Raw genomic sequence first — 12,509 nt, 5'->3', positions numbered from 1 at the left:
TGGACAAGCTGTTTTCGCAATCGAACATCGCACATGAGTCAGCAACATGCCTACGTCGGCTTCTAGATACCACAAATCAGTTCCTGGAAGCTCTACAATCGCTGCAGCAACCGGTGCAACATTGGGACAGTATCCTGATCTACTTCCTGTCCAAGAAACTGGATCCGGAATCTTTGCGCCAGTGGTCTCTTCATTCGCAGGGGGATAAGAAACTTTTCACTTTCAGTGAGTGGCGGGAATTCATCGACAATCGGGCTCGCGCTCTTGCAGCTGTCAGCACAAGCAAATCATCAGGTTCAGCCAAGTCGAAGACGCAAGGTCACCCGACGAATTCATTCGAATCACGAAAATCAGTGTTGATAAATCATGGTGTTTCTAGCACATGTGTGGTTTGCAAAGGAAACCACCCCATCTTCAGATGTTCGAAATTCCTCGACCAGAGTGTTTCAGCTAGAAAAGCAACGGTCGAAAAGCTTCGACTTTGTTTCAACTGTTTGCGATAATCACATATGGTTCGGAGTTGCTCTGCAGGACACTGCAAAAAATGCAACGGTTCACACAACACGCTACTGCATGAAGCGGATGTCGATACCACAACGACTGTCAAAACGACTTCAGTCTTTTCATCACAGTTGTCGCGTACAAGGAAGACGTCGACTTCCAGTTATGTCATCTTGCCGACGGCCATCGTCAAAGGGTTCGATAAAATGGGTCAAGCTCACACATTCAGGGCACTTCTCGACTCCGGAAGCCAATCAAGTTTCATCCGGGAGGCATGCGTTCAAACACTAGATCTCCGACGACATAATTGCAACTTGAATCTCTCTGGACTATCGTCAACCAAGCTCGGCAAGGTAAGAGGACTGGTTCATTTCAACATATCTTCATGTGACAACGAATCGACTGAACTGGTTAATGCTTTTGTGTTGCCCAAAATAACATGCAATTTGCCACAAACAAATATTTCTTCAAGGGGGTTGACACAGTTCAAAAACCTGAAACTAGCAGATAAACATTGTTTCCGTACTGGTCCTGTGGATGTACTATTGGGTGCAGATGTTTTTGGAAAACTGTTGTTGCCTGGACGAGTAGCATCTCATGATGGTTCACTTCATGCCCTCGAGACAGTGTTTGGCTGGGTCATCTCGGGAAAGGTACATACCACAGACATACCGAGACCTGTTTCAACAACACTTCTCGTACAAAGTACAAGCTTCGATCTCAATAAGTTCTGGGAATTGGAGGAAGTCCCACAAACTTCATTGTTGACAGCCGAAGAGCAACCATGTGAACAACACTTCGACACAACCCACACACGTAATTCATCGGGAAGATTCATCGTCAGGCTTCCTTTCAAGAACATCGATGGAAAATTGTCATCATCCAGAGACGTAGCTGAGACACGACTTCTACAAAACGAAAGGCGTTGGAGACACCAGCCAGAAGCTCAGAGAATGTATCGTGAGTTCATGCTACAGTATGAGACTCTGGGACACATGAAACAGCTGGAGGTGACAAGTGACAATCAAGACAAGTACTACCTACCTCACCACGCAGTTATGAAGCCAGAAAATCAAGCCAAGTTTCGTGTGGTTTTTGATGCTTCAGCAAAATCATCATGGGGTTTATCACTGAATGATAAGCTGATGGTTGGACCAACATTGCAAGACGATATTGCCACACTTCTTCTCTGCTTCCAAACTCACAAGGTCGCAATGACAGCAGATATTGTCAAAATGTATCGTCAGATACTTGTTCATCCGGACGACGCGAAGTACCAAACAATCTTGTGGAGGGAATCGCCAGATATACTCATCAAGGAGTATCAATTGCTGACTGTGACATACGGAACTGCATCAGCACCTTACTTAGCTACCAAGTGCCTGCAGCAGTTGGCTGAGGATGAAAAAGATGAGTTTTCCAGAGCTTCTGCCATAGTCAAGCAGGATTTTTATCTAGACGATTTGCTCACTGGAGCAGATTCAGTCGAGGAAGCTATTCACATTCAGCAGGAAATCATTAAACTTCTTCAAAACGGTGGATTCGTCATAAAAAAGTGGGCATCAAATGAAGAAGACGTTCTTGTATCGCTACCGAATGACTTTCGTGCGACAAGTACTACGTTCGAAATAGAGACTGACATCAAAACTTTGGGCATTTTATGGAAGACAAAGGATGATGTATTTGTTTTCAATTCAAAATCACCACCGGTAAATATGCAACAGTGGACCAAGCGCTCTGTTCTATCACACATCTCCAAGGTGTTTGACCCACTTGGATGGCTGGCTCCTGTTGTAATCAATGTGAAAATTCTAATACAAGAAATGTGGAAAGCTGAACTGTCTTGGGATGAGAAATTGCCAGAGAACATTCACAATCGATGGACAGTATTTTATGAAGACTTGAAGCAAGTGGAGGACATTCAAATTCCAAGGCATATGATGCAAATCTCTCCACATATGTTAGAAATTCACGGTTTCAGTGATGCATCGGAAAAGGCGTACTCTGCGGTTGTGTACATTCGAACAGTTTCCAGTGAAGGAGTTGCGAAGGTTCAACTAGTAACAGCAAAGACACGAGTAGCCCCTGTGAAGCCAACAACCTTGCCTCGACTTGAACTTTGTGGAGCAGTGCTGCTTGCAAGACTCATCAAGTTTACATGCAATGCACTACGTCTAGTCAACACAGACATATGGTGCTGGACTGACTCTACAATTGTTCTCGCCTGGTTCTCTTCACATCCAAGCCGGTGGAAGACGTTTGTGGCTCATCGAGTTACAAAAATTCATGAGCTTCTCCCTGAGGGTCATTGGAATCACATTGATGGAATCAACAATCCCGCTGATTGTGCGTCACGAGGAATACCGGCCAACAAATTGAAGGCATTTACCCTATGGTGGTATGGTCCAGAGTTCCTTTCCAAGCCAGGTCAGCTAGCAGACAAACCTGTGTTGTGCAGCTCCGTGGATGAAGTTTTGACTGAAGAGAAGAAAAATATTTCTTGCAACCAATCTGTGTTTGTTGGTATTGCACATGACATGGAAATTATCAACAGGTTTTCCTCACTTACTTCTCTTCAGCGAGTCATGGCATATGTCTTCAGATTCATAGACAACTGCAGACTAGCTGCACCTGAAAGGAGCACAGGGTTTCTTACCACTCAAGAGCTGACACACGCATTATATACATGGGTCAGGAGAGTTCAAGAAGTAGAATTCAAATCAGAATTGTCTTCGTTGAGAAAATCAGGAACGCTACCTTCAAACTGCAATATTCTTCGGTTGAATCCATTCATCGCCGATGATGGAATTATCAGGGTGGGCGGAAGATTGCGACATGCACATTGGTTGGGAAGTCACCGACATCCAATTCTTCTTCCAAAAGAGCATCATTTCACTCAGTTGATTATCCAGCATTATCATACAATGCATTTGCATGCTAGACCTCAACTTCTCCAGTCTTGCATCCAACAGCAATTCTGGATTGTTTCTGGAAGAAGTGTCATCCGGCAATTTGTGAGAAAATGCATAACCTGTGTTCGCTATCGTGGCGCAACAGCTCCTCAAATCATGGGCGATCTACCGGTTGCGAGAGTAACACCATCTCGAGCATTTCTTCACTGTGCTGTCGATTATGCAGGACCTTTCACCATCAGGATGTCAAAGGCATCTCGAGCAAAACCATGCAAGGCATACCTGGCACTTTTCGTATGCTTCTCAACCAAAGCTGTGCATTGTGAAGTTGTAAGTGACTTGTCAACAGAGGCATTCATCGCCACTCTGAAATTCATTTCCAGGAGAGGAAAGCCGAGTGATATATACGGTGACTGTGGAACTAACTTCGTGAAAGCTGACAAGGTGCTGAGAGAGTTTGCTCGTCTATTTTCATCTCGCACTCATAACGAACGTGTTTCCAGTCATCTCACCGATGTCGGAGTAAACTGGCATTTCAATCCTCCAGCATCTCCTCACATGGGAGGTCTTTGGGAAGCTGGAGTGAAAGCCGTGAAATACCATCTCAGGCGAATCACTTCCAACATACAGCTAACATTCGAAGAGCTGTATACCTTGTTGTCACAGATTGAGGCATGTCTCAATTCTCGTCCTCTCTGTGAACTTTCAAATGATCCAAACGATGTGTCTGCTCTCACTCCCGGTCACTTTCTCATAGGTGGTCCGTTGACAGCATTGCCCGAGCCAGACTTCACACAAACAAAATTCAATCGTCTCACCCGTTGGCAGTTGGTACAGCGCCTTCTGCAACATTTCTGGAATCGTTGGAGAGCTGAGTATCTTATCCAGCTACAGCATAGAAGCAAGTGGTTGAAACCAAAAGAAAATCTCGCTCTCGGTGATCTCGTTCTAGTGAAAGAAGATCGTCTACCACCCTTGCAGTGGAGACTTGGTCGAGTGACAGAGTTGTTTCCAGGATCCGACGGGATCGTCAGAGTTGTCTCTATCAAGTCCAAGGATGGGACATTTAAGAGAAATGTACAAAAACTTTGTCGTCTACCAGTTGACAACTAGTATGACTGCTCAAGGTTATATCATGTATCACATTTTTTAGATTTCATGTAATATAGCATATGTTTCTGCGCATCTATACAATTTGCATATATATTTTTTTTATAATTTTCATATGCAGCTGCCATTGTATTTCATGTAAACATGTCAGTATTGAAACGATGTTTCAAGGTGGGCGGCATGTTGACGCCCCTAGATGGCAGCAGCATACCGTTAGCAAGCAGCCGTTGCCTTGATGGCTGCGCGCGCAACGGAGTAGTATGATGACCGCGAAAAAACCGACAACAAGGTGGCTCATGTATCGTTTTCCCTCTCATGTTTCAATAAATTCAGTTAATTTCATCTTGAATCGTCCTTAATTATCGATGGTTCGTTCAGCGGAATATTCGACGCTAGTTACCAGAGACCCATCCTGAAAATCACGCCACAAGATCGTGAACAAGGCCTCTGACAATAATACGAGAAACAAGAATGTAAGCTATTTGGGTAGCACGAGACAAAATCTGTACCTGTGTGGAACTCATTGTTTGCCCCTTTTATCTATTGCCCCCTCCATAGCCCTACCTCCTACAGCAGGGTCCTTAGGCTGGAATCTATGGTGGAACTCATGCCAGATTTTCCATGGGGCTCCTTCTACAGTTAATTTATAGAGTGAAAAAATTGAAAGTTATAGGGATTTAGTCCTGGCCCTCAAGCCTGAGCCCTACCCTTGGAAGGTCATGCCCCTCCCTCACAATTTATCCAAACAATTCCTAACAAAAAATTTTCGCCCATTCATTTTGGATTTTTTGCCCCTCCTGAGCCAACAGTTTGTATTTTTTTTGGCCAATGGAACTTTTTTTTACCCATTCAGCTAGGATTTAGCACCCCTCTTGAGCGGTGCCCCATGTGGCCGCAATGGGTCTCTCCTGTACTCTATTACAAGGGGCATATGTGCATTTTGGTTCCCTCACCTATGGTCCCCACAAGAGCCCGCAACAATTCTAATAATTTTTTGGCTTTTTCAGACTATAAATTAACTATAGAAGGAGTCGTGAGAAATCTGACTGGGAGGGGGACCCTGCTCTAGGATGGGGAGTCCATGACTTCACTCAGAATTTGTTCCACAATAGTCAAATGAAAGCAAAGGAAAAATTTGACTTCTCACTTTTCCGGCCTTGGAGTACCAGAAACCCATTTGAAAAAAAATTCTTAATAAAAATTACCCCGTTAAATATAATCTTTACAGGGTAAGTGACGATGGCTCACACAAATAAGTGCTCTTTCAAGGATTAAGTTATTTGGCATTATTAAGAATGGTAAAATAATTCTAGAACAAAAAACAAAATTCTACTTCAAAAGCGGGACATATGGTCACGCACATTTTACAAGGGAAACAATGATGTGCGGCTTTCTTCTGAAAAAAAAATCGGGTTTATCTCCACCTAAATATATATTTATATCCCGTTTACTGAAACCCTACCAGCCACCTGGCAGGATCTCCACATGAGGCTTCACACCCGGGCGGCAAGTAAGCTCGAGCTGCCCCTGGTCTAATCATTTTTAGTCTGCACTCTATCAGACTTCCAGTGGGTAGTGATATGTATGATTATCTGACAGTGGGGGAAAATGATATTTCTGAAGAATAAAGTTCACAAAAATATTATAAAAAAAGCTACAATAGACTGAGGTAACTGTTAAACATATATTGCAGAAGTTTTAAAATAGTATCCATGCATACTGTAATTGTTAACAACATGATGGAAAAATGATTTGTGGAGGAAAATATAGCGAAAAAACTCACCTTGCTAATCATGCTCGGTTATTTAAAATTTATATATATAAAATTACGATTTTCTGTCTGTTTGTTCTCTATATAAATCTACAATTTTGGACCGATCATTGCCAAATTTTGCATATATACCAAACGAGGCCCGACTTGAATGATAGGCTACTTTTCGTCACGCAAAGTTCGTCAGAGTTGGGTAAATTGCCCGAAATGGGCAACAATGGTTCCCGGGCCTCAACAATCACTTTCGGAATGTTTACTTTGGTTACCGTGGTTTCCCAGCAATGCGTTTCGGACGTGCACATGCCTTTACAATGATTTGTCACTTCTTTAATGCTGCCAGTATTATGTATAAAATAGTTTATTCCTTTATATTGTTTGTCACTTTTCCAATCCTCCCAGTAATGAGGCTTTTTTTGAGTAGACATCATCATCACTTTGAGGGTCAGGCAAAGGATGATCCCCCATAGAAGTCAGTGTTAAAATTACCGATTTTACTGTAGAAATGCAGAAATTTAGTCGAGTTTTCCACTACATCAATAAATTTTAAAAATTGCATTGAATTCTTGATTTTTGACACATTGAGTTCGCTTAGAGATATATACGAAGCCCAGAAAATTAAATATAAAGTAAATAGCCGAACCTACTTTTGAGTTCGATATCCAATGCAATAACTTTCAACTTTATATTTATATTTTCTCAAGCATGAAAATTAATGTCTTCAATATTCAACTGCATAAATTCATATAGTTTATGATGTTTTAAAATTAATTATGGGCCTGTAAAGTACACTGAAGAAATTCTACACAGCTTTAATTAAGCATTTTTTGAAGTTCAAGGGGGAGAAACCGAAATACCTAGCAAACCTTGAAAAGGGGGGAACTATTCATTTCTACGTTTGTTTAATCTATATTTGTTTCTTTCATCAGTCATGCAGGAAGTTACCATATTGGTTACCTTGGACACTATTTGTATGTCCCTCAAAGAAAGAGGGAGATATCACGTTTTCCAAAAAGCATCATTGAAGAAAATCTGGGCAGGGCCGGGTATTATAGCTAGTCATTTATAAAATAGACTAAATTCTGATTCTGTTTTTCTAAAGTTGGTTAGTATTGCAGGGCAGTTTCAGAATAAGTCTTTTTTCCTACTGTGAAAGCCATAGTAGTACTTGTGTGATTGTTACCCCAATACTCGCCTGTAGAAATTATATAGGAAGAGTTTTACAATGAAAAAAATGGTCATTTCTTTGGTTTTTTTTTTCTTTAAAACTTTGTTTTTTCAAAGTATTTCTCCCAGCGATGTCTCTTTTTGTTCTTTACACTTTCGGGTTTGAGCTATTTTGACTATGTTTGTCCCTGTGGACTGAGGGTTTTTGGCACTTTTCATGATTTTTGTAAAAATACTTGAAATATATGCATCTCAACAGTTTTTTTTAAGCTAGAAATTTCAAACCCTTTTCTTTCATAATATAGCAGTTATTCAAAGGTACTAATAATTAATATTTAATGAGAAATAATTAAAAGAAGTTAGCGTTTTAAAAAGTCAACAAACATGGCTAACTTACCTAGGAAGAGGAAGACAAATGTTTTTCAACTATACTTATTTCTACATCATTTCATAAAGCTACATCTGTTGGCTGCTGCCATATATGTATATTGTAACTATAAGATTTTATAGATTAAGTTTAAAAACACTGGGAACATATATATTCATCCATTTTATAGCTACTAGAGTTAAAAGTTGAGCCCGAGTCTGACTTGGGCTTAGTTCCTTTGAACAAAAACGACATCCCAAGTCAGGCTCGGGCTTAGACCGGGAAATGTTAAAGTTTAAGAAAAACTAGAACTTTCATTTTTATATAGCTTTCAACAATTAAGTAAAGAAATAAAATGAACCTGAATAAAAAAATAATAAGTCAAGTTTTAAGCTAATTTTTCTTGAAATACAGGTGATGGGGAATTTGTAAAAGATCAAAATTTATTCATTTATTTACACTGTTTTATTGAAACACAAAAATAGGTGAAATTGTACAAATATTAATTTATTAAATTAAACCTATTCTGACTAGGAAACAAATTACCTTCAATTTTTTTGGGTATAGAAATTTATTTTATCAAAGTTTGACTTCTTCATATGGTCACTTCCAATATTTTCCTGTCTACTGTCAGTGCCGTCTTAAGACTATCATGAGTCGCCAAGCAAAGTTATTTTTCTGAGGCCCTATCTGGCCAATTCTTGAAAATTTCAACCGGTTTTCGTGTTTGTGAGGCCTCCTCTTCTCTTTCCGCGTTAAGACGGCACTGCCTTATGTATGCAATTAACTTCATATTCCGAGTCAGACATTTTGTTTATTTTGCTCGAGTAGAATCTTCCAGCTTATTTTACAATTATAAAGTTTCCGACATTGAACTGCTGCAAAACATATCATTGTCCTTCTATGTCCAGCTATGTCGTAATGTTACCCTATCAAATATAAAATGTTTCATTTTTTTATTTAAAAACTTCACCTGGTTAACATACAGAAATAATTCAAACAGTAAACTAACCATTTTAAAATTATGAATTGAATAATTACTTGTTTGTTTCCACTTGATGTACAATTGTAATTAATCAATGTTTTAAGAGGTTTCACAAATTTATGATAACCACTAAATAAAGGAAACAAGGCACCCGGACAATCAGAAGCATCACGCAGAATATATTTAAGCCTGTAGGCGCATTCTACTAATTGTTGTGAACAATTCTATATCGTGAATATAACAGTTGCATGAAACTCTGTCTGCAAAATAATTTCAAATATGAAAATAATGCTTGTTTTAAGGTTACCCTAGTCTACGGTATGTTTTTTGTGTAAAATTAAATGATGAAATACATGTAATAAATGTTTTGTGACCATTTATCTAATTTATTATTTAATCCCATGCACCAGACTTCCCATGCATGTAATGATATTTTAATGTAAGCACATAGCTGTACGGAGATCTCTTTTGTATTTCTCGCATGAATGAAAATGGGGAATTTTCTATGTGAGGAAGAGAATCTTTGTTCAAACTCATAAATGGATAAAGTAAATTATTATTACTGTGCTTGGCTTTAAAATTATGGCGTGTTGGCTCTTTTAAATAGGTGCGATGCCTTCTGAATATCTGGGGCGTTATGCTGTTTTTGAGGTTGTCATGGGTTGTTGGTCAAGCTGGAATCGGTAAGCGATGGTATTTTAATTAATACCAGTTTCATCCATTAATGGTGAGATGACTGGAAATGTAGCAATTAAGCATTAACATTTTCTGATCCCTTCTAGAATAATCCATGTTGATTCTTTGTAATGTGTAGTTTCTGTTTGGATTAATGTGTGCCATTTTAAAAAAATTTATCTAACTTTTTAAAAGATGATCTCATAGATCACTTGAAATGTTATATTTTAGGACTGGGCAGCTTGGTTGTGATTTTGTCCACAGTAGTAACTTTTCTTACTACCCTGTCAATGTCCGCTATATGCACAAATGGAGAAGTCAAAGGTGGTAAGTAAATTTTGCCTGCACATGTGTTATTTAAAATGATATTTAATATTTAATTAGGAATTCATACGTGTATAGATTTTTTTTCTTTCAAGATTCTCATTCTATAATTATAGTTAGACACAATTATATATTACACAGGTTGAAGCAATTTAAATATTTGACTACATTTTTATGAATTTGTTTTATTTTTTTCAAATGTTGTTATTGTTTGTTGAGCCATGATGAATCCATGTATTTTCCAGGCGGTACTTATTATATGATATCAAGAAGTTTAGGTCCGGAATTTGGTGGCTCCATAGGTCTCATATTCTCTCTGGCAAATGCTGTGGCTGTAGCTATGTATGTTGTAGGATTTGCTGAACCTCTGACAAAACTCTTAAAGGTAATTATTTTAATTTGTGTCAAGTTCTGGAATTCTTTCCAGTGCTGTTATTGCAGTAATGTTTGGTGTTTGAGGGAAAAGTTTTATTTTGAGTTTTTTTCAGATGATTAATGAATTTCAGTTTAAAATACTCTCGCTCATTAGTAGTTTTTTTTTTTTTTTTTAAGAGACGCATTGATTCTTTGGCTGAGCTGAATACAGTCGGATCCTGTTTTAACGAATACTGATATAGCGAAAATCTTGTTTTAAATACCACTTTTCTAATACCCCCAGATAAGCTTACATAGGAACAATGCATATACCTGGAATTCCTTTCTAACGAAATTTCGTTATAGCAAAGTGATTTCTCCAGTCTCTTGGTGTTCGTTATAACAGGATTCGACTGTATTTGGCAAAAGGGCAGAATATCTAATATTGACCAAATATTTGTCCCATCACTAATGCTTTTATCTATGACCAAATGTTAAGAAATTATTAATAATATGAAATGGAACAATGAGCGGCACATGTTAAAAGATGGAAATACACAAATGGAAGTGGTTGTATGATGAAGGCTCATAAGGAATTATATCAAAGGAAATATATATATCCAAAGACAGAATCAGTCAGGATGCACTTTTTTATTATTATTCTTTTTGCAGTTTTGCATTAAGTTCTTTAGTTGACAAGTTATAGAGATTCTTAGTCTTACCATAATTAACCACCCATAAAAAATTTTCTGCGTCTTGTTCGATTTGTGTATTCAGTACTTCTATTTTCAATGGTTGGTTTGAATTCAACTGAAGCTATCTGTCTAATTTTAATGTATTGTTCTCATTGGGTGTAACAATCTTATTTTTTTCCTATATAAGTTTTATTTCATTTGATTCATTCACTGGTTTGTTAAACATTTCATTCTTTCATCTCATTGTTAACAAGTTTTTTCCAAGAGTTGTAGTTTAGTTGACCTGCTAGAATTGAAAGGCTGTAATTTTCAAATTTTGTGTGATCTTTTTTTTTTCTTTAAACCCATCAACAGTTTGTGCAAAAAATTTTTTTTTCCTTTCTACTAATCAAATTTCTGTAATAGATTAATGGACTGTCTATTGTGGATGGAGAAATGAATGATGTCCGTATAATTGGCTGCATCACTGTCTTGTTCCTGTTTGGAATAGCTATTATAGGTACTGCTTGGGAATCTAAGGTATGTCTTTAAGTTTGAGTGTAAACTTACTTTCATATTGTTATTTTTTCATTTACCTATGTATTATTGTTGCATTGAAAAAAAAAAAAATCCAAGAATATTTTGAATCTTACAATTAACAATCAATCAAATTAATTTGCATCAGTTGTAGAGTTAATGTTTCACATTTCCGTTTTCTCTTTGGGGAGAAAAAAGTAGTGCACACACAGTAGAACCTTGATTATGAGACATAATTGAGATGAGCATATATCAGTGAATCAAAATTTTGGGATAATCGAATACATATATATTTATAATTTATGCACACATAGTTTGGTCACTCTTTGTTCTGCGTAAATTCTCCAAAATGGATGGAAGATGGCAGCATTTCTCAAACACGAAACACTGACATCATAAATATGTTAAGGTAGGGTTTCCAGATTAAAAAACTCAAAAAAGAGGATACTTGAGCATGTGCATCCTTGGTAATGTCACTGTCCCAATTTCTCAACAGATGGTGCCACTATACCAACAAAAACCAACCACTGCAATAATTTTTTCTAATCATGACCTCTAGAAAATTAAAACGAAGCAAATACTTATCCATCTCCCCTGCTTTTAATGAATTGTTCAGTCTGGTTAGTTCTATTGTTTTGGCTGAAGCAAGGCAAGTAGTTTTCCTTTTCTACCCTGAGGTTTTTTCTTTCAGGATCATTGGTCATTTTTGTTGCACCAGTCATTTTCTGCACACGAGGGCTAATTAGACCGGGACCTGCAATCTGTTGAATGCTGACATTCAGAATAGTCAATAAATTGCAGGTCTTAATTTATTAAATGGTCTTAATTTAATGACCATTCCGAATGGCAGCGTTCAACAAAAATTTGCCTTTTTTATACGCACCAAGAGGTGGGACTTTCTTTCAGGAGTGTTTTTTTTTTTGCCATAGCAATCAGCATTGAGTGTTGTTTGCAGCCTATTTTCCCCATTTCTTCATGGGAGAGATAACCCGCTTCCCACTTCAGAATACTGCATTTGCTGTTGGTGAGCATGAAATGGTATTCTTAAAATGGATGTTGTGGTTTTATTCTCCTAGAGCTATTTTTCAGACTGTCTTTTTCATATTATCTTGGTGCAAACTGGGTCAGCTTAAAA

The 12,509-nt window shown here is 38.0% G+C and overlaps 1 protein-coding gene across 1 annotated transcript in view; it reads left to right on the top strand.

The window, feature by feature from the left end:
* LOC149088686 (solute carrier family 12 member 2-like) overlaps window positions 1-12,509 on the top strand; it is a 104,939-nt gene that overhangs the window by 56,180 nt on the left and 36,250 nt on the right. Inside the window, exons 3-6 of the mRNA XM_089248933.1 lie at window positions 9,418-9,493; window positions 9,717-9,812; window positions 10,055-10,194; window positions 11,264-11,377. Of these exons, the coding sequence (XP_089105059.1) occupies window positions 9,418-9,493; window positions 9,717-9,812; window positions 10,055-10,194; window positions 11,264-11,377 (426 nt within the window). The remainder of the gene's footprint in view (window positions 1-9,417; window positions 9,494-9,716; window positions 9,813-10,054; window positions 10,195-11,263; window positions 11,378-12,509) is intronic.

The sequence above is a fragment of the Pholcus phalangioides genome, unplaced genomic scaffold, assembly GCF_987345545.1.
Source record: "Pholcus phalangioides strain wild (caught in Gottingen) unplaced genomic scaffold, Ppha-v1.0 ptg000003l_1, whole genome shotgun sequence".
NCBI lineage: Eukaryota > Metazoa > Arthropoda > Arachnida > Araneae > Pholcidae > Pholcus > Pholcus phalangioides.
The sequence above is the reverse complement of the archived record's forward strand: the minus strand, read 5'-3'. Positions and strand labels throughout refer to the sequence as shown.